This window comes from Plectropomus leopardus, chromosome 21, assembly GCF_008729295.1.
Source record: "Plectropomus leopardus isolate mb chromosome 21, YSFRI_Pleo_2.0, whole genome shotgun sequence".
Classification (NCBI taxonomy): domain Eukaryota; kingdom Metazoa; phylum Chordata; class Actinopteri; order Perciformes; family Serranidae; genus Plectropomus; species Plectropomus leopardus.
In genome coordinates this window covers 11,663,335-11,686,646 of record NC_056483.1, presented here as the reverse complement: position 1 = coordinate 11,686,646, position 23,312 = coordinate 11,663,335, and the positions used below count along the sequence as shown (strand labels likewise).

The 23,312-nt window shown below is 41.1% G+C and overlaps 1 protein-coding gene across 2 annotated transcripts in view; it reads left to right on the top strand.

Annotated features, from left to right (window-relative positions):
• Positions 1-1,718: 1,718 nt before the first annotated feature.
• The window catches only part of LOC121960995 (solute carrier organic anion transporter family member 5A1), a 79,970-nt gene continuing 58,376 nt past the window's right edge, over positions 1,719-23,312 (top strand). Inside the window, exons 1-3 of one of the 2 annotated variants that reach the window (XM_042510900.1) lie at positions 1,719-1,768; positions 3,669-3,777; positions 4,279-5,697. In XM_042510900.1, the coding sequence (XP_042366834.1) occupies positions 4,740-5,697 (958 nt within the window). In that variant the 5' untranslated portion in view covers positions 1,719-1,768; positions 3,669-3,777; positions 4,279-4,739. Of the gene's footprint in view, positions 1,769-3,668; positions 3,778-4,112; positions 4,191-4,278; positions 5,698-23,312 lie in introns of those variants that run through there. The other variant, XM_042510901.1, reaches the window with a different exon arrangement.

Genomic DNA, 23,312 nt, shown 5'->3' with positions numbered 1-23,312 from the left:
AGCAGTGCACGGTTTTGAAACTGCTCCATCACATAATAAATATATAAGTTGAAGGGTAACATCCAAGACATTTGTCTCAGGGGTTTACAGTTTTATTGATTGTTCTCATTATAAAACATTTATCACCATCTGCAGAGCCAGTTCAACAGGGAATGATCAATTTCTGCATAACACCAGTCTAAATATTGCCCATCAATATTTAAATTTTAAATAGGTTTGATTTCTGACCCCCTGTGAGCGATTACAGATTTTGTTTTTTATAGTTGTTCTAATAGAAGACTGTTTATTTTATTGCCGTGTATATGAGAAATGCAATACAGCAATAACTGCAAAGACTTTGGGAAACATTTAGATATAAAGGAAAGCTTTGTAGCGAGCTGCCTCTCAAAAACGTGTGCTTGTTCAGTCTCTGTTTTTGCTGGTTCATTTGTTCCCATGCAGGTTTTGCTGTGTTTTGTTCTGCTGCTGATTCTTCTATAATGGCGCTGTTCTCCATTGCAACTATTTCTGAGAAGGTATGACCATATTAAGCTTTGGGAAAGGCAGCTCCTGTCATCTGTGAAAACTCTGGTCACACGTTGTGTTTTAGGAAAGGTCATGGGCTAACTAAATATCCCTGTGATGTCCATATCTTCTCTACATCAATGGCATTTGGCTGACAAAATGAATCTGCTGTAGACAATATACATGTTGCTTTTTTTTCTTCTTTAACTCCTTCTATTTTATTACAAAAAGTTAGAAATTCAGTTTTGTGATAGAATGTGGGAGAAGAAAATGTTGTTTACTGGCCATTATTTTCTTAATTTTCTTCCTTATCTTGTTTTTTCTGTGTTTTGATTTTTATTCAGCAACCAGGTTATGGAAAACAACATATAAACCACATCATAATATAATTTAATTTAAAAAGATAATACCAAAAACTTGTACACTTTGCTCTCCGACATTGAACAAAGAAAGAAAATCTGTACAGTAAGGGAAATTTAAGTGTTTTTCTTGATTTATGATCTGTACCATATACTGCTGTCCAGAAAAAAAACGCCCAAAACTTAAAATGAAGGCTTTATTGTCTTCTTCCTTTGCCAGATATATTAAGAGATGGGGCCTTTACATATATGTGTCACGCAAAACCAATCTTTACTTAACTATTTTCTGTCCTGCTGTAGCTGTTCCTGCAGAGGTGCTATGGAAGCTCCATCATAGTGATACAGTGCCACTATCTGCTGAATAATTCTTCCCTTTATGCTGTTGTGTATTCATGGTGGTTTGAGGTATTGATCAGCCTACTGCGTGCCGATAGCCAGACAAGGAGATTAAAAACTCCTGAACAGAGGCCACAGAGGCCTCTATGATGGACCATGATGCTTCTCATTGATCCCTCTGATTGACTGTTGAGAGACAGTCTTTCTCTCTCAGTCACAATTGAAATGCTGGACTTCAGAAGCCTGCACACAGTATGGGGGGACAGCTAAGCTTGTTTTGTCACTTTGGAATAAAAAGAAGTGTTGGGAGACATCACAAATATACTGGACAATTGTAAAGTGCAGTGAAGTGGAGATCTGACATTCAAGCTTCATTCAAATGCTATTCCTCTGCAGAGGAACCAAAGAGCATCAGAATGAGGAGCAGAGGAGGAGGAGGAGGAGGAGGAGGAGGAGGAGTGGGATTGATCACCCAGCCTACCTTATACAGGAAATGAATTAATGACCTTGGGTAAAGTCATCCATCCATTTGACAGGCACTGGGAGTCAACTCTCTCTTGGACAAAAAGGTACATCTTAATTCTCTGACATTTTCAATTTAATCTCCATTCAGAGACATTTTATCTTTAAAAAGAGTCAATGTTTGTTTTTAATCAGACAAACACTGAATCAATACCTTTGTTTATTATTCTTTTTACCTTATAAATGCAGTCAAATTACAGCAGCTATCAGAAAAAAAGACTACAATTCCCATCATAGCCCAAGTCTATATTTTCCCTCCCCAAGTATTGGTTACATTAATGTATTATTAATTTGCTGATATGGTATGTGAATATATTTCTTATAGTGTCAGCATTGATTTGATTTGTTAGATATTTATTCTGAACATGTAAAACAAAGAAAACGAAAAAAAACATTTTCATCTAAACAAAAATGTTAATAACATATTGGATGCCAACCTATACAAAAACTCAATGAACAGATTCCAGAAAACATCTCAGATGTTCGAAAATGGGAAGGAAAATGTGTATATCCCTATTTAAGTATTTTTCACCAATGAATTAATTTTAGTATTCCTTGAAAAAAAGAGACTTCTTAAGACATTTTATTACTATTTATTGCGTCAGAGGGCCATAAATAGGCATATTGCACAGTTGTCGATAGGAGCCTGTGACCAGTCAATCACTGCTGGGTCAGCAAGGGTCCCAGCTGTCTAGATGACGTCGTGTACTGAACAAGCCCCCATATAGGCCGACAAGCATGCCGGTATATGCAGTCCTACACTTAGTGTAATCAGAAATAACTAAATGAAAATTTAAATGCATCTGCATTTACAAAAATATTCAGAGTGGCTCGTTTCTCAGAGACTCGCTGTTATGTATCTCCGTCTCACATGTAGTTTGATAGTAAGCTGAAGACACGTTTGACTCAAGAAAGAAACTACAAGTCCCAATATGGCCGGTGTGAAAAACATTCACCCCCACATTTGCTACGTTCAAGTTACCTTCTTCTCGTTGGGTTTTATAAAGTCACTTGACAGTTGAATGTTTTTGTAGGTTATATTGTGTAAAACATACCAGCAAGGCGACGTATATCAAATCGTGATCAATTAAATTTAATCACATTAAATGAGATAATATGAAATCAAATGAATAAAATAACATAGATAAAATAAAATATGATGAAATTTTAAAAAAAATAATAATCTAAAGACTGGAATAAACTCTCGTCAGTGGGTTTTATATTGTAGTTTGACAGTTGAGTGTATTTGTAGGCTATATTGTGTAAAACATACTAGTGAAGAAGACCTAGACATGTTCTGTGATTGTTTTTTTTTGTTTGTTTGAGCTCAAATAACGCAGCGCTACTTTGATGAATATACATAAAATCAGCTTGTATAAGTTATCATGATTAATATACGTGATTAATACATTAATCGACAGAATTATTTTGTGTAATCACCATGTAATCACCATTTCGAACACTTTTCCAGTCGCCCCCCCCAACTTTTAGTTTTAGCAGCTGACATGATCAAAACAATTTTTTTTAAAATACTGAGTTTAGCTGCTAGAAAAGCAATTACAAGGTCATCTGTACAGTCTGATGCCCCAGAATTGGTGTGATATTATTTCTGAAATCTTTCTAATGGAAAGAATGACATTTTCAATGAGACTCCATGAGGCTTTAATTTGCTCAAATTTGGAAAAGCTTGTTTAAATATGTCTATTCAATTCTTTAATTTTATTTCTATTCCTCACAAATGCAAAACACCCCATGTTCAGTGTTGTGTTTGTTTTTCACATTTTAAAAAAATAGAAAAAAGATCACTCTGTAAATGTACCTAACCAACGATGACTAGGCCATGTAACCAGTAATTGAAACCAAATAAAGAAAAAAAAAAAAATAGACACATTCAGCGTTTTCTTCTTAATGGGTGCTGTGGAGTCTGAATGTTGCTATTTCTCACAGCACCTGAAGGCATCATTTCCCCACCAGCAGCAGCCATCCGCATCAACCAGCTTTCATTCAGTGAGTGGCCGCTCCGTGGAGAACAACAGGCTACCTCCCTCTGTCCTGTGTGAGTATCACAGCCGTCTGCACCTCTATCCGTCCACTGAAGTTACGTCAAATAATATATGTAGCGTGTTAGTCGAAGCCGAGACTCATTGTCGCCTAATTTCAGAAATGTCTCGCGCTGATTCGGGGTTTTATTTCTTTCCAAAGTCATGTCTGAGACGTTTGTGGACAGCGTGGTCTTTTGTTCTCCTGGTATATTTCTCGTTTTGACAAAGCTGGGTGTCAATTCGCCTTTTACCGTTGCGACAGTTTGACAGCGACGCAGCTGTTTGTTCCTTTGGGTTATTTTATTTTATTTTTTCGTGGGATATTGTCTCGGGTTTAGCAATTTAGCGATGTGAGGTGACCAGTTTAATCCGGGGTGGACACATTGCCAGAAAGCCAGAAGTGCAAAGGATTGCATTTTGTAAACTTGTATGTATATAAATGTGTCCAATTTGGAAGTAGCAACCATTTTTGATGTTTTACGTCAATTTGATTTTATGTTGTTTTTTTTTCTTAGGATGCTGCACAGCTATAGGACAAAGGACACAAAACCCCCTATGAATCAAGCTATCTAACAAAGAGCCATAAAAGCAACATCAACATAGGGTCCTAAATTAGGTGAACACTGTAAAAACAACACCTTTTTGTTATTTGTATGTTTCTTTTTTAATCTTATAAACTATTTATTGAAAACTCTCTGTATCACTCTGACAATATTATAAAGTGTAAAGAGGTGATGTTCGTCTGCATTCAGTCATGACATCACTATTGGCCAGTGGCTTGTAGGAATATTTTGGAGCAACGTTGTGACAGAGAAGAGCTGCTGTTAATAGCCATGTGGAATAAAACATGCACATAGCTAGACTTCTGACCCAGTCCCACTTGCAGGGCAGAGTCCTCTCCAGATCCTCTGTGCCCTCATGTGGCACTAGTTTCTGAGTCTTCAGCGGAGTCAGGAGCTTCATCTCCAGCTGCGACATGACTTCATCAGACAACGATGAAACAGGGAGTGACCTGTCTGAGTCTCTGGAGATCCGTGAGCTCCAGGACCAGTACATGGACTCAGAGACCTGCTTCAAGTCCAAAAGCTTACCCATCCTGAATGGACCCTGTCAGCCGGATCGAAAGGCCGCCGAGTCTCTGCTGGTCAACACTACGCACACGTGCGTGGCTGTGCAGGAGAGAAACGAGCTCCAGGCAAAAACCCCAGATTCCAGCCAGGCAGAGACTCCCTCCTCCAGGACAGACTTCTCCCCCTCGGCCTCCAGTATGGTGGGGCTCAGTAGCTCTTTACCTGTGGAGGGCCACAGGGCCGCTGGCGCTGGGGGTAAAAAACTTGGTTTCTCTCTCACCCGCCTTATTCGCATCCCAGCCAGGAAGTATGTGCGGGTCATCCTGAGAGACTCTCGCTGCTTCCTGTTCTGCATGTGCTACCTGACCTTCATTCAGTCCCTGATGGTTTCAGGCTACCTGAGCAGCGTCATCACCACCATTGAGAAGCGTTACAGTCTGCGCAGCTCTGAGTCCGGCCTGCTGGTCAGCTGCTTCGACATCGGCAGCCTGCTGGTGGTGGTCTTCATCTCCTACTTCGGGGGCAGAGGTCAGAGGCCACGCTGGTTGGCTGTGGGTGGTGTGGTCATTGCTGTAGGGGCGGCATTGTTCTCCCTGCCCCACTTCATCTCACCACCCTACCAGATCCAGGAGATGAACTCATCAACAGGCCGTGAGGGACTGTGTTTGAGCGGCAACAGCAGCGGGCGCGAGCTCGATGTGGCATCGTGCCCTCGTGACCAGGAGGGCAATGAGCACAACCTGTATGTGACTCTTTTCATCTGCGCTCAGATACTTGTGGGCATGGGGTCGACGCCAATCTACACCCTGGGGCCCACCTACCTGGATGACAATGTGAAGAAAGAAAATGCATCTCTCTACCTCGGTAAGACATCCTGTAATCCATTTAATTTTCCTTGTTTATGACTGGCATTTACAGCAATGTGCAAAAGTCTTTGGTCGCCTTAAACTTTGATATCTTAGCAAGGATATAATTAATATTAATTTCTCAGTTGTATTTTTACTAAAATACAACCTGAGCATACAGGGAATATGTATGCAGAGTTAAATATGCAAATATTTCAGAATAAAAACTTCAACATGCTGAAGTTGCAAATATGCTGGGGGGTGTGACCTCCCTTTCAACTCAGCATTTCTTGAACTCTCAAGAGCAGACAAAATGAGATTTACTATAATAAACTGTATTTACACCAGGTTGCATCCACAACATGTCCAAATCTCAGTATTCATTGAGCTATGATTCCATGTTTCACACTAAATATTGACTTCAATCTGAAGAAACCATTTTGTTCTGACTTTTTTTGGTGTTTCAGTGCATTGTACATATACTCAACGTTCTTTATATCTTAATGCATAGGTATATATATCTCCCCATTACAAATTTTCTAAAACAACAAATCTATGGTGGCCTAAGACTTTTGCACAGCACTGCGTGTATAAAACAGTCCAGACATGTTGCCTTTTATTTGAGTGAAAAGAAGACAAGCTGGTGTTAGACTCCACAGTACAAACTATGCTGCTCTTGTGTGTGACTTGAAGGACGCAGAGCCCTCAGGTTATACATGTACTCCTCTGAAAAACAGTTATTGTCACTTATCCCAGCTGACTTTATTCCCACTTTAAATACATTAGATGTTTGCATTTTGATAGATCTAGAAGACAGCTTAATCAGTGTGGTCTTGCTGATGTTTACCACGAGGGTATGTACATGTATGTATACCCACAGAGTTCAACAATGCACTCAGCACCCCCCCTGTCCTTTTGATTTAATCTCCACGGCATGCAACCTCTGCACCACACTGAGGTAAATACAGAGACTGCAAAGTCAACCTTGGACTAGAAGCGCTAGAGAGGAGTGTGGGGCAAGAAGCAGAACTGGGTTGCTTATGATTAATGGTCTTGAACTCTGTGTGTGTGTGTGTGTGTGCGTGTGCATGGTAATTTTGCTATGTCCTCAGGCTTGTGTGTGTGCACAGAAGGCTGGCAGCAGTAAAGCAGCATGCTCTCATGTTTAGCCAGATAAGACTAGTTGCTGCCGTGTTTAAGTCTTAGCAGATTGTATTCCTTCACAAATCTTCTGCACGTGTCTTCACAGGTATCCTGTAGTTTAACTGGTATGCTGGAGCTTTGATGGCCCTGATGGTTTTGCTCAGAGTTATCGCCCGCACATACTTTACATAGCTCATAGAGGAGTCCATGATTGCAGAAGTAATCCTACTGTCTGTCTGTGCGCTGTAGTTGGGTTATTGGGACATGGGGCACCCCTCAGTCTGCTGCAGTGTTGTTACACAGATGGTCACTGTCCTACTGACCTGTGTGTAAGAGTGCAACTAATGATTACTGTCATCATCAGTTATTCTTTTGATTTATATTTGATGTTTATCTGCAAAAATAGCCTCTGAACGTTTGCATGTTTGCTTGATAAATGGCTCAAACTTGTATTGTTGATTTAACCCTTTAAAACCTGAGCACATTGATTAAAAAAAAAACAAACAAAAAGAAGGCAATGAGCAAATTAAGAAAACAGGGCCAAAAATGAGCAAGAAATTAGTGAGTAGTTACGGGAAAATAACCTGAAAATAAGTCACCAAAAAAGTAAAGTAAAAACAAAAAATAAACAAAAAAGTGCTGAAATTAAAAACAAAATATTAATGTATACATTTTTTATGAGACAAAATTGAACAATAAAATTATAGTAATTATAAATAGAGTTTTTTCTTCGAAGTTTCTTCTTTTTAATCTCTCCACTTTTAAAAAAAGAACACCCAAGCTTTTAATGGCATTTTATTGTCAACTTTTACTAATTTCTTGCAACCTTTGAATTTTTTTTTGTTGCAGTTTTGCTTATTACCTTTTACCCCATGTTTCTGAAAGAAATCAAACTAATTTGCTTAGATTTTAAAGGGTTAAATAGCTTGTGAAACTCATCTGAATGCAGCATAAGAAAACTGATGTCGATCCAGGTTTCAAAGGGTTAACTTTGACTTCATTGTTTCAGTATACGAGCCGTGTGCGGGTGTATTGTTTTCGTCTGTGTGTAGTCATGTGAGGAGCAATGCTTGCACCTTTTGAGATGAAAAACAACTATAAGGTAGTTGCACAGCGTTATCCACAGTGCTGACATTATCCCCTGATCACAACATTACGCAGCCTAAGGAGCATACTCTGTGTCGAGTCCTCCGGCTGCCTGCTCCGCTGCCCCTGAGACCCAGTATTGATCAGATTCCTGCGTCACAGGGAGCCAATGCAGCATAGCTATTGAACCAGGCAGAAAAACAAGGAGAAAACAACCCCGAAACACAGACTTGCTGTGCCCTCACCTCAGCAAGGTACTCCTGAACAAATGCATCAGGGCTCATAAGGCTTATTGAGTCATCCCAGTGAAGACATCCCCATGTTCAGATATCCATCAAAGGCAGCTGCGGTGACCTTGATGGCTATTCTCAGAGGACTCCCTGAGGGATAATCTGTTTTTTCCAGGACTGTTTGGGAAAACAGCAGCATGTTCTGACGTGTCAGAGGGAGTTGATAACTGGGGAAAAATGTCCTTTATTTGTATATCAGATGCTCAGAATAACCATGGTAACTGGGCTTCAGATTCAGGTGTTTTGAGTACAGTTTTATCTTTGACATTCTCCGAGGCATGTTCTGGTATTTGGTGCATGAATCAGCTACAGATGAAGAAGTCCAGGTGGTGCTGGCTTGTCATGTTAGTTTGTAGGGATATTTAAAAAAAAGAAAGACTTCATATTTTGTGATACTGTGTCGATTTTCAAAAACACTGTTGATTGTCAATAAATAGTGCAATATATGCAAATATTCATGGCAGAGGTTCTTTCTGTTGTTTTTAAATCACCAACCGGTAAATCCTCCAGCGTTGTAATCTATCTCCAGCCACCTGAGTCTTCTGCTCCAAAGTCACAGCATATTGCTAGTGTACCATAGAGCTATAACAGGAGCTGGTGTTTTCCACAGACATAGAATCTGTGTGGCAGTAGCTGACAACGGTAGTTTATCATTCTGTGTCCCCTCTCTAAATTAATGTTTTTGTGGGTCTGTAAATGCAGCGCAGCCAAAGCTCTTGGTGAGTTCTGTTTTCCCACTGCAGCAGTTTGAGTCGTGTCAGTCTCGGGGTAAATAATTGATTAGTTGATCCAATCAGATCTGCGAAGGGCAATAGATGAGAGGTGCAGCTGCTGCAGAAGCAAGTGAAAGCAAACTTTTAGACCCAGCACAATGAATGGTTAAGTTCTACTTCCCCCTATCATTCTGCTACTCCACCTGTGCCCAGAATACTCTCTGCACACAGTGTGGTGCAATCCATAACCGAAATGTATGCAAGTTTTAGCATTAACAGTTTTTCTAAAGTTAGATTTGAAAAAATTGAAACATATTGCCTTGCTTACAGAATTGCAATACATTGAATCGTAACCACTGTCTTGCAAAAACTAACAGTTCACCAGATTACATAACCTATTAGTTTGAATAAATCCTCTTTCAGGCATCAAAATTCTTTATTTCACTTAAAAAAATGTTGATCATGTATAAGAATTAACATTCAAGTGTAGCTTTTTAACCTCTACCCTTCCCCCCTTTTTCCCCCTGCAAGAGGGGAAAAATGGAGCACTTCTAAACCCGTTCACCCAGACATCCTCCAAGCCATTTTCATATTTTCCTATCTTAATTTTGTGGAGATATAGGCTACCCATATCTCGAGGAGGCTTCCCCTGAAATTATCTCGAGATTGTTTTTCCCCCACTATCGTGAATGTAAACCCCATCTCAATTTACACTGGCTCAGAGGGGAGGAGCTGCTGGCTTTTGTAGGACATTGTGGTTTACACTCAGAGGTACTTCTGGTGCCCTTGGAGGAACAGAAAGAGAGTGTGTGGGTTTTCTGTCAGGATGTTATCTTTGTGTATGCATGCGTACACAGAAGGGCATTCCCTCTGACCTGTCGCCTCATTTCCCAGCTTGTGCCCCACATCACTATGGTAATATCACGGGCACGGCATCTGAACTTTACCTCTTTTACTCTACTTTGGGAGCAAGTGGTGAATTGGGGTGCATCTGGCTTTGCAGATCTCGTTTTAGGATTTTGTAGATTTATAGTAGTCCTACAGAATATAAAGACAAGAACTGGCAGCTCGAGTGTGGAAGTGACCAATGTTTGGACATTTCTGCCTCTTTCCTCAGTCTGTTCTCTCTTTCTGCTCTGACAGATTTATAACATACCATTCTTGGCGTTACTATGGTGAACGTTCGTCTTTGTCCTTCTCTGAGCCTCTCGATCTTGTATGAAGGTGGCTCCCTCGTTGCATTAGATGAGGTTTCTTTTCCGCAGTAACAATTTGTAGTAAACTGGAAACTTATTTGAGACGCAGCCAGCTTTTGTTCTCATCGTGTTGTCTCTGCTGCTGATGGATGACGCCGGTTTCTGTCATCATCACCGTCTGATTTGGCAACATAGTGACCCACAGATCTAAATGATCAATGTAGTCTAGATTATTCTCATTGAGTTGTTGATCCCTTACAAGCTATGGACAGTGACTGTGACCTCCAGCTATGAGAGTGGGCGTCTCTCCTTCCCCCACTGACGACCTCAGTGATTTACAGGCTAATGATGCTGAGAAGCGGTTATTGATGTTGGGTGAGTGGAGAGGTCATCTCTGATTAGACTGCTGTCTGCATGTCGACATTACCAAACAGAGGAGGTGGACAAACTCAGCTCCCAAAAAATATACCTGAAATATCCACTGTTATTGTAACCCGTTTGTTTATGCACTGTTTCTCTTTTTATTGTCTAGACTTTGCAGCCTCTTTGCATACAAATACACTGTACACGCAGCCACCCGCTCTACATGCAGGAGAAGGTTAATTGATTCCAACAAAGCCCCGCTGCTTCTGCATTAACTAGTTTGCAGCGCAGATGACTCTGAAAATAACATACTGTTGTGTGTATTATTGGTGCTTGTGCATTATTAATGCTCTATTAGATACTCATGAAAAACCAAGGGCATCTGACATAGCCCTAGTTTGACATAGAAGCCCTTTTTACACAGAAATTGTGCTATAGGGCCACTACTATGTCCCTTCTTTATGCATTCTTTGCTTTTTAACACAGAACGAAATGACGCTGGCACCATTCCAATCCAGTGTGTGATTTTCAATTGGTTCCAGTATCACTGTACTAAAAGAGGCATGATGGGCGTTGGCCTCTCATTTGACATAAAACGTGCTTCTGCAGAGCTTTATAAACAACAGCAATGTCATTAACGTGTCAATTACAATTATTTATCTTCTCTGTTATATGGCGGCTGATCTGTAAAGAGCTCCCGAATCTCATTTGTTTCCCAATTTGCGGTTTCTGTTTTTCTTTGAGTTAGCCGCTAACTGCTACCCACTGCTTTTCTAATCTCCCATGATGGGTCGCACACATAACATGTTATCAAACGTCGTGCCTGTCCCGCCCATGGTCCCATTATGACACAGTTTCAGCTCTGTTGCTCCCTCTCATGGTGACTTTAAGGCGAGACAACTCTATCCCCCCCATTCTGCGGTCGTATACAGAATGATGAGGCAGCATTACAGCACAATATTCCCACCTTGAACAGGCAGTGTAAAAGGGGCTAGTGGGACTGTAGAGGGTTGTTTATTTACTAAAGAGGAGGAAAAGAGGTGGTGCCCAGTTTGGGAAGAGAGGAGCTTTAACACCCGGCGGGACGGCCTGAACACTGGCCTTGTCTGCGCTCTCTGATACACACACATGCTCACATAAGCACAAGGGGTGTGTTCTCTGCTCTCTCCTTCTGACAAATTTAGAAAGAACAGTTGCTCTCAGTCTCTCTCCTGAAGTGTGTTGTGTGTGTGTGTGTGTGTGTCCACCAGATTAGAGAGAAAAAACAGTAATGAACAGTTCCATTTTACCTCCGTGGTTTTATTTTTTCTGAGGATTATCAGTCGCGGCCCTGGCGTGTCCCTTTCTGTGCTCACCCAAGTCAATTTCATTAAACTGTGTGTCCTGTTCTGCTTAGCAGCCAAAGCAAATGCAGGTTGTGCATTGACAGAAACAAACACACACGTCCCCAGAGACGCTGCCTGCTCTCTCTCTCTCTCTCTTTGCCCCTCCAGGCTGACAGATCATATTTCAGGATCGGTTAGGGTACACGTTTGGGCCTCGTCAGTGGCTGGCACAGAAAGAAGGCTGGTCTTGTTTCATCACTGTCCCCTTGGCTTATCCTCAAGGAGGTTTTAAATATCTCTAGCCCTGTTCCCTTCACACAGGCCCTCAGGTTACTCAGCAGCAGGTGACCTTTTTAGCTGCACACTCTGGGGCTGCCAGCTCTGACCACCACTACTACTACTACTACTACTACTACTATGACTGCCATGTGAACCACTGACCCCTACAAGGCTGATCGCGCACCACTGATAACTCTGTCTGTGCCTCAAAATCTTTGTTGTTTATCTCTCCATCGACCTGCACTCCTTACAGACAATTTTGTCTTTTAATCAGTCCGCTTGAAGAGTAGGAGTGATGAAAAAAGCAGAGAAGGTTCAGGCGAGTGTGGGAGTCCGTTTGTTTCCAGAGGCAGGGGTCTTAACCGCAACAACTGTAGTGCAGTCATTGCTCAGCCTCATTGGCCACTGACTTCTGGCCGTTTTTCAGTATTGTGGCCGGGTTGTTTTGACAGTGTGGGAAGGTTCCTGGGGAAATGCCACAAGAGTTCTTTGCGATCGCAGTGAGAAACCTTTTGTTTTCAGCTATGCGGGGAAAAAAATTGACATTTTTTCTTTGTTCTCACTGACTCTTTGGTCCATGTTGTTCCCCCAAATCCTCCTTGATCCCTGGCTCTTGTTGGCTCGGGTTGAAATGAAATAATGCCCCGAAATAGCTTTTGAAGTGGTTTAATTGTCACTGCAGAGAAACACAGCAGGGGATTGTTACTTCTCACACGTTAGACACTTAAAACACCGATTTAACTGTAGACTCTTCCTCTCCAACCAACAAAGCCATGACTCATAATTAAGTGTCTTGGGGATTACGTGATTACCTGAACAGCGTCCGTCAATTTAAACAAATTACAGTGCATCATTCACAAATGAAACGTCTAATTTATAACATATCTAATGTGACATCTGTACCTGCACATAGCATATTTTTTTCTCACTTGATATTTCCTCTCTTGATGGATAGCTTTAATACTGCTTTAATACTGCTTTATCTCCCCCTGAGCTGTCACATCCCTTTCTAAGTGTTTTATGGCCTATAACAAAAAAACAAGAGGCCTCTTCACTTCAGATGTCCTTTGCTGTTTCATCTCTGCTGACTGAAAGCACTCAAAAACCCGCAGCCTCTCTGTATTTTCTCTGATTAAGCTAATCAGCATTGTGAAGAGAAACATGCCCTTCCTCTGCCTGTTGTGTCCAGTCAGGAAATGAGTTGTTGTCAATAATAACCAGATGTTTATCTGTTGCCAGGGGTACAGTATGTCCTGTGATGGCTATCAGCACAGAGGGTACTGTCGCTATCAAGCACTGGACTCCCCAAAACTCTGAGTGAGCTACTGTGGGAGTCAACATATCTGAGCTGCGTCAACCCTCTCTGGATCAAATAGTTGCATTTACTGAACAGAGATTGCCTGTACGTGCACGTCAAGCTGAATTACATTCCCTTCTCTGTCTCTTGTGCATCTTATCTGCTCAGCTCAGTCCGCCCTCCAAGTTGATTCAGCCTTTAGCGTGTTGTTTTGCTACAGAGATGAAAAAAATCTTCCTCCATGTCTGTGCTATGCCCTCAGAGCATTTGGACTGGCTATTGTTCTCTTTGACCTCTGCGCTGCAAAAATGGAGAAAAAGGGAGGAGGGGCTGCTGGAGGGAGAAGTGTTAATGGCATTTACATAAGTGTAAGAACATGTTGAGCACAACAGTGCTGTAGTATATCTTTTATATGTATATTTATTAGTTTTTCAGTTAAAAAACATACACAAAAAGACAGAAGGGTTGAGAGCACCGCTGCTTTCAGTTTACAACTTTTGGTATATTATCTCCAGACCAACTTATAGAGGTATTTGAAAACTTTTCAGTGGTTTCCTCTCTTTATATACCTCTTACTTATTCAGTCTCTCTTTTGAACTCTGCAGATGTATTTGGATCTGTGTTTTAGTGCTGCTTAGGAGAAGATGGACGGTAATTAGTGACGGCACATCATTGCTGGTTAAGGAGCTGAAATTACCACGTTCACTTGGGTGTTGTATTGCCGTTAATGCTGATGTGAATGCCAATCATACGCTATGTTTTCATGCATTAAAAAGCCAGGTGTTAGCAGGTTTTTTGTGCAGTGGGAATGAGGCTTTATAATCCATCCATTTATCCCAGCGTGTGTCTCTGCTTTAGTCCTTAGGTGAAAGGTCAGTTTCTCCATAGTTCCTCTACAATGTCCATTCACTGTCCTGGACTTGGAGGGTCGTGTTTCAGCCAGTAATGGCCTTTTTACATGAAAGTAGAAAGATGGATTTAGAACAGGTAAATGTCCTTCTTAAGAATAATGTCCTCAGGTTTCAGTCCCAGATACACGATTATACGCACCTATCAGTCATATAATTACTTTCCTCTGAAATTCCTTTTTAAATTTCTCTGTTATAAAAGTGTCTAAGCTTAAAATATCTAAATAGGTCCCCATTTTCTTAACTAAATGGTTTATTGACATTTTTATATATTGGATGTTTTTTCTTTCTGAAACTGAAGTTCTGACCTTCAGCTGCGATGCTACTGTGCTGGCTGCACACAGCAGACCCATCTGAGATGAGCATCCTGGAGGGACAGGAGCCATGGATGGCATGGCACTAAACGTTTTCTGACCTCACTCCTGTGGGATCGCTGCTGCACACACGTGCACACTCAGACGTGTACAGACAGCTCAAAAATTATGCAGTAAGACCAAAAAATGTAGCCTGACAGGCGTACAGACCGCGGCGAATTCGCTGTGCACATTCTTCTGTCTGTCGTAGCAGCTCTGCCAAGCTCTGTTATGCCACTAAATGTAGCGTTAAGCTGGTTGCGCATTATGTAACTCAGGCAAATAGGCTAACATGTTACTGCGATACAGCTCATCGGAGACACAGTGTTTTGACAAGAGCCGTCCACTGATTTTGGCTGACTGAGTTGGCTCATTGTTGTGGGATGTTTGGGAGAAAAGTTTATTTGAAGTGCACAGTGGGCTTTTAATAGTCAGAAACAGGTACTTTATAATAACTTCTCAAAGCCTGCTGCTTTAATGCTAATTTTTGTTAGGCTTTGTTGCTGTGGCTGTGTGTTTTACATTTTGGGGGGCCTAGTTGTCAGTAGTGGGATGTGAATGGTGAGAAAGCAGCTGTTTAGAGCTGGCAGGGTGTGTGTGTGTGTGTGTGTGTGTGTGTGTGTGTGTGTGTGTGTGTGTGTGTGTGTGTGTGTGTGTGTGTGTGTGTGTGTGTGTGTGTGTGTGTGTGTGTGTGTGTGTGTGTGTGTGTGCGCACCTGCAGTTGGGGGTTGGTGAGGTTTGGCTCTAGGGGTTGTTTGGAGTGAGCACAAGTGTTTGCAGGAGGCAGGGTTTTGTGATGCATTGGTTTTCCTGCAAGCATGCAATGGCATTTGAACATCTGTGTCTGTGCAAGACTGCGGAGAAGTCCAACCCATCAAAACTGGCTTCATACACCTGTGTCACAGTGTGGGGGTGGCACCTCTGCTGCAGAAAAGTGTACTGAGTTTTTTTTTTTATTAACACCAAAACGAGTTAATGAAAGCAGTGCTGAGCTGTGTCATCACTCCATCTGCTGTTTGTTTTGCCACAGTAAATACATTCATGCAAATGGTAATTAAAGTATTCCAGATTCATGGTTAAGATCACATAAGCTCAGTTATTAATATATTCTTTTTGCCTGTTATCCTTCAAGATACCAATAAATATCATTTTCTCACTGTTGCCAAGGGAATGGAGCTCACATAGCACACAGATTTGCAAAACACACGTGCAGGCATAAAGAGTAGTATTTATGATTAAGAATGTGCCTTCATATCTCAGATATGTCGTTATGGTTTCTTGACAGCAGGGCATAAGCTGATGAAGACTCTGGAGTTGAGTTCAGCATTCCTTCCCGTTTATTTCCCTCTTGAGGAGTAGCTGGTGCAGGAATTGGACAGGGGAGGGTGCACTGATGAATTGGCCAAATTCTTGGCGCTGACTGAAGATGAGGAGGGGCCCCACTTTAGCGCCATGGACCAGATTGCTGTGCCATGTCTGTCAATGAGAGAGGCTGAAAAGCTGCAGGTGCAAGCTTGTGGCACACTAACACCTCAGCCCAGTATTCAGTTCTCTAATGGATTCACGCACACTCAGTCCCTAAGTAGAATGTGGTTATACCCCCAGCCCAGATGCCCCATTCATGGCTCCTCATCAGCTGAAAGATTATCTGCCACCCTCTCAAATGCTGGAACATTATGTATGCATGGACAAACACACAGAGTGGTAACAGACTTGGTGTGTTTGACACTTCATTTGGAGGCACTCCAGCAGCGTGTGTTTTTGCAAAGAGGTGACATTAAAGAATTAGGGTTTGGGGGCATAAGACTGGTCATTAGATACTCGTAAGACTTCACCTATTTACAAAACATGCAACCTTAGACATTCTGAAGTCATGTTTTTTTTCTATTAACCGAATATAGACAAGGTTAACACATTGTGAAACACACTTTCTTCAAGCCTTACAAAGACAAAATCAACAAAACCGTCTGAGTCTTTCCAACAGTCATTAACTCTGGTTTCTTTGGAATAAACCCTTAAATTACTTATTTAACTGTGAAAATATGCTGGATCTACATGCTGTTTTCTCCACTGCCTCTGCTGTTGCTGGTAGTTTGGTGCTGCTGAGTTAACGAGAGTCTGTCGCTGAAGGTCGCTGATCTCCACACTTTGCTATACCGCTGTGCCAGCTGCTCACAGAGTAGTGGTTCTCACTTGTTCTTAAGAAGAAGACCATTAAATTAGCAAAATAAAATGACAAAAATCACCCAAAAGAACAACTGGCGGTTTAATCGACCAATCACAGATATATTTGTCCAGTCGTCCAAAAGGATCCCCTCAGGTTGGCTGGACTGCTTACAGCTTAAATCAGATATTGGTAATAAAGCTAGGATAGGTATAATAACTGCATATGTTATAGTGTTCCTCCCCACTATGACTCACGCTGATCAAAAATGCTGTAAAGCTACAGCGTGGTCAATTTTTACCTAAAAATGTATTTATAAACCTTGTTTGTACCTTAATCTAAAATATCTGATGACTAATCCAAACCTGGATTTCCAATTTGTTGACTTAACAGCTCGACCAGAAAGTGGGGGAAAAAATAGCAAACTCGACAGCCGACTCTCTGTACCTGCCTGTTGCCCTGCCTGTGCATCATGTTCTGTACATTTGCAGGGTACACACTGACCTATACTTTTCTACAGAGGAGCCTTCATTGCAAGAAAATGCTTGAAAATGGCCCTTTTTTCAGTCCTCCATTAGAAGCAATTAGTAGAGGATGAACTAAATATTGTGTATTTGCTCAAATTATGTCAAAGGAATGGGGGTAAACGTTACAAAGAGAGATGGATTTGGAGGAAAATCCACAAAGGATGGTGGATTAGACAATTAAGTAGAGAGCAAAGGGATTTACTCAATGTGTCAGTGTGTGAAAGACTTCTGAGAAATATTAGAAAGTGAAGTCGTATAAAGGGGGGAGGCACAAAGGAATTAGTGCATTTCTCTTAGGCTCTGCCTTTGAATGACACTCCATCAGAAAGCCAGTTACAGAAAACTGAATCTGTTTGATTGGCTTGTCACAAGAGGAGATTGTGAGGAATAGAGAGTGAAATAGATTTCCAGCTGTCTAATAAATAACACTTTTTAATGCCTGCATAGATGGTGAGAACTTTTTTCCTCTTGACTGACAATAAAGTAGGATTGCTTTAGGCACAGCATTCACAAAAATACCTTTCTGGGGTCTGGTGAAAACAGAATTTAATATGACAGTAAATCAAAAATGAATGATCTCTTAGTCACGGCAACAATCTTCAGTGGTTTATGTTTATAAAATTACATATGCAAGTGCGTACAGTAGTGTTTGCCTCAGGCATTATCTGGTTTGTCTTTCAATAGACTTTCACTGAGAACAATAAATAGCCTTGACTGAGCCACATCAGTCAGACAGGCGCATTCAGTTTGCACTGTAACAGACTTTTATTCTAATGCTCAACAGCACCTGCAGTATAAATGAGTATTTAAAATACAAAACTTACTAGCAAGTATAACGGGGTCCAAGCACCCTGCAATGAATTGAGTAGGGGATAATACCCAACAAGATGTCCATTATCAGGAACTGCATGGAAGACAGTTGCCATTGCGGAGTCCATTAATTTCCAATTATGGCCAACTTGAAGGGCATCATCCCACTTTTTCCATGGTCACTTGCCAAAGAAAAAAAAAAACATTCATTATATTTTTATGCTTTTTGCAGTCAAATTCCAAGCCAAAACTTAGTTTCCCTGGTAATCCCTGAAGGTTTGAATAATAACTGGAACAATCCATATATAATAATATGCCTAGATACAGGATGCCAACATGTTGTCTGTTTAATCCTATGAAATTGCTCGTTTGGTGCATATGCCAAAAAATTTGTCATATTTTACCTTGTTTGCAGTTTGAGGTGTCCTGTCAACAGTTTTACAGATGTCTCTTTTATAATGGTGGTCTGTGGAGAAAGAATGTTTTGGGCAGAAGGGATTTTTTTTTCTCTCTGCAGTACCGCGAGTGGCCACTGGGGAACAATTGGCAGAAAGGCTGCGAGGGGCCTGCCACCATTGCATAATATCCTTATGCAATGGAAACTGTGTTCATTACTGCAGTAAACAGAACAATCCTTAGGTACAACTTGACAATGGGAGATATTTCTAGTTTGCTCAGCTCAGAGAACTTTTTGCCTAAAACCAAAACTGTATGCTATTGAGGTAAAAAGTCAACATTGTGTACCGCTAACAAACAATAAATATAATTTTATAGTTTACAGTTTTACATGTTTAACAACAAGACTAGCTGGCCATCCAGCCACGTCATTCTCTACAATCTCTATTAAGATTTTACAAATAAATGATTGTGATACTATGTAGCCATGAAGTAATGGACACTATGCAGACAATCAGAATCTACTTTTCACACGGACCATGGTATGAAATAAAGTTCATCACCATCATTATTAATCAGAAAATATGCAAAAACAACAATTAGGGCATACAAGTCACCAAAAAATACCCATAGGTTCATTCAACGTAAATCACAAAAGTTTTTTAAAAAGTAGCCCCCACATGACAAATCTGGTTCCAAAAGGGCTCTCTAAGCTAAGACGTGTTGTCTTTTGTCCTAGAGCGTTTGCTCATCTGACAGTGATGGATTTAGAGGCCCAGTCACAGGTTTTAATGCAGCACAGAAAAGTGAGCAGCTGGGGACTGACCTTATATGCTTTGCTGGCTGGGTTCTCCCTCCATCACCAAGTTCCCAGCGGATTTTTGCTGATTTTTGTTCATTTAATTGCTTTGCATTCAGCCACACTCCCACCAGCTCCAATCAGCAGCAGATTTTCAGTCTTTTGCTGTTAATGCAAGTCAAAAAGCCTTACACCAGCATCAGAATCAGCAGGAAGTGGTCATTTGGAGTCAAAGTTAGGATGCATGACCCCTCAGACGTACACAGAATTTGCACTGGGGTCCCTCAGGAAAGCCATGCACGCTAGAAACTAGTTGCAACTGATGACGGTCATTGCTACAACAGCGTTTTCTTTGTGGACTGACTGAATGATGTATTGTTCAAGCAGTTAATAATATCCATGTTCATGACTGACTGAAGCATTCACTGGCTGGATGACCACCATAGCCTCCCTCCAGCAGCAGGGGAGCAGCTAGAAATAAAGAAAAACCCTCCATTCTCTCTCCCTCTCTCTTTGAATTCCTATGTATTTGATTTAGCAAAGTGAGCTTAGGGAACCCCTGCAAGGAAAGTATAGCCTGTATGAAAGTTTTATTAGTGTTTGGACTTTTCTTGCACTATGACAAAGATTTGGGCATTACTATCCTGCAGTGAGGAGCTTTAACAAAAGCAAGGACGCAATTTCTGACTTCTTATTCCAAAGGCGTGACAAAAATCCTCCAGTGGATCGTGTACAGTAGATTTATTAATCGGATCCTCGCCTGCTCTTATTGCATGTCTCACCTCTGCTGCATCAATCATGCATCACACCATATCACCACATGACCTGCCCCTGGATGAGAGACGAGGTAACTGGGTCATAAATGCTGTGCAGAAGAGCATAAGATGGGGGGGGGGGGGCAGACTTAAGATTCTGATCAAGTCCTCTGCGCCCCTTGTGATCAGTCATGTCTTTGCTTAAGGGGCTTATAACAGTAATGCCTGGAGGTAAAGAAGTTCAGAAGCCTGATGGGTGGCCTGAACACAGATTTCCAAGTCAGAAAAGCTTTGAAGTCGCTGTTTGTAAGGTCATGTCTGGCTGTTTAAGTCTTGACTCTGTATCTGTACCAGACTGTGCTGCCTGCACACCAGGATCAAAGTTCTTTACTGTACTTGATCCATTAAAATATTCCTCTCATCCTGCCCACATTTCATACTTATCTTAATCTTTTACCACCCACTGTTCTGCCTGTGGGCTGCCAGCATTGTGTAGAACTCTTATTGACTGCTAGGACTATTAAATATGAGGTGAGTATGAGCATGTTATATTCAGTATGTATGAGTAAAGTAGATTCTCATCTCTTTTCAACCAGTATGGTAATATAATGGATGGTTTGACAGCATCCAATTAAAACCTTAAACTTCCAGTGTGCAGGATGTAGGGGGATATATTGGCAGAAACAGAATATGATATAATCAGTATGTTTTCTTTAGTGTATAATCACCTGAAAATAAGAATCATTGTGTTATAGAGCACCTTGTCTGTGGGTATCACCATGTTGCCTCCAGCCCAGACGGACAAACACACACTGGGTCCAGATAGGTAGGTTATAGGTAGGTTTTAGCGGTTTAAATCACCAGGTCCGTTTATTTTTGAGAGGAGACCTTTTAGGATAATTTTGCTCTCAGTCGAATCCTGCGGAGCAATGAATACGAAAGGAAAGCTAACTGGGAGATGTTTCAGCTGGTTGCAATCTGCAATCCTCAAATCTCCCTAAATCTTTCACACTGGACCTTTAAATCTTGTGTTGATCGGCTTTCAAATCCTTCTGGTAGTCCAAGTGTGAAATAAATGCTTGAAATGTTGTGTCCAAGTCATCTCAAGCATTCAAATGTATTGAATTTTTAAAAAATAATCAGTGTTATTAAGGGATTAACCAATCACTATGCTATGTAATGTTATTCAACACTGAAATGCAATCAGATGTCATAATTTTGGACTATTTTAATACAATTTACAGTTCAAGGAAAGCAGGTGTTTCCAGAATAGAACATACATACATATAAAAAAAAAAAAAAAAAAAAAAAAAAAAAAAGGCGGTGTGTCATGTTCAGCCTGTTTGCAGCGGCATATGTATGTGCCTGATGAGGCTGTGCTCTGTTTGGGTGCCCAAGCAGACTAGTAGGGCTGAACCAACTGGTGCCTTGCTGCAAAGCTAAATCGGCATGTTATTATCACACAGACAAAATCTGCCGGCTTAACACAAGGCAGGAAATGACTTCTTGACCTGTTTGCATCATATTGGAGCTGCACAGTTTTTGTCTGTCCATCAGTCTGTGCCTGTTTTTGTACAAGAGGAGAGTGAGAATATCATTCCATGTTAAAAATCCCACCCATATAATCACTCATCTCACTGCAGCAGGCCACTAAAATGTCTGTTTGTTTGTTTGTTTCTGTGTCTTTATCTGAATATCTGACTGAATTAGTGGGTGTAGTTGGGTTTATTTAATCTGACTTGATAGAAACTGCAACTTTTTTTAGTCCTATTTCATTTTCATTCGTTTCCACCACCTTTACTACCATCTCATTCCCTTCCTGACTGTTCTCTTTCTACAGAAAGCTCTTGTACAAGCACCCACATAAACTTTTCTTTTCAGGGACACATTCATGCAAATACAACTCCCAAGGCTCCAAGTGTTGTAAACGCATGAACAGCAGTAAATTAATCTGCATTTATCTCTAAATGCACATGATTGATTCTTACAGTATCTGTTGTCCAGAGCTGCTTCATATTGTGTAAAAAACTTCTTCAGTTCATTAAATCCTTGCAGATATTCGTAGGTAGAAGGACAGAAATGGTAATAAATCTGCAGCCTCTCATTTGCAGGAGCACAGCACCATTATGCACGACCTTTCACTGTGTTTACTTTTATTAAATCACATTCAAATGACACACGGTTGCTACAGAATAACTACACACTTCAGACTTTAACTCTGTATTCTGCTCGTTTATGCAAGAGACATTGGATTTCTGGAGCCCATTGATCCTGTGCGTTGTAGCCTCCTTTTCAAACTTTTTAAAAAACACATTTTAGCATTTCATGTTTTATTCTTGAATGAATCACATTGCAAATACTTATATTTTACATTTGAAGAAATGATGTGACAACTTACAACGTGGAATACAGTAGAGTTTTGACTGAATTAGCGTCATATTCATGCGATTGTATAGGTGCGTCACCACACAAGTTTGAAAATATTTGTTGCTATTTAATTTTGCTGTTAAAAACCCATACCATCTACCTCTGGCTGCAGATATATGGTGTTGTGCGTTCACATTGTTCTGCAACCTCCAGACAACAAAAATGATTTCCTGAAGGAGTGTTTTTTATGCTTCTGCGGCACCAATAGCCGTGGCTGATGGCCTTATGTTTTTTTGATGTTGTCACGCCTCCTTGTGATTTTAGAGCTATGGGACCAGTGACTGGTTGAGTGTATTTTTTCATCATTTCACCCTCTGATCTATATTACTCCTTATCCCGCTCTTTGCACTTTGCTCTGCTTCTTATACAAGAACCAAAATAGCAGGTGCACGCGGAGACGCTCCGTACAGAACACGCTGCAATATGAGAGGATCAACACAAGATTTCCACAGCAAATGGCTTTAGAGTAAACATGCCTTCTGATATGCAATTTTGCATTCTGCTTGTGTGCATAGGTTTGGTCGGGATAACGCATGCATATTAATGCAGTTTGTCCCACAACCCTGTGTGTGTCTATGTGTGTGTGTGTGTGTGTGTGTGTGAGAGAGAGGCCACAGTCCCCGTGCATGCCCTCTGGGTAAAACTGTAAGGTTAGGACTTGTAAGAAGACACTGCTTTGTCAGCAAGTTGCCATGACAATGCTGTCATTCCCCTATTTCATTGTCTTTTTCCTCCTCTTGTCTTTCGGGGGGGAAAGTCACATGACTGAATTGATCCCCGCAACACAGGGATACACGCAGCAC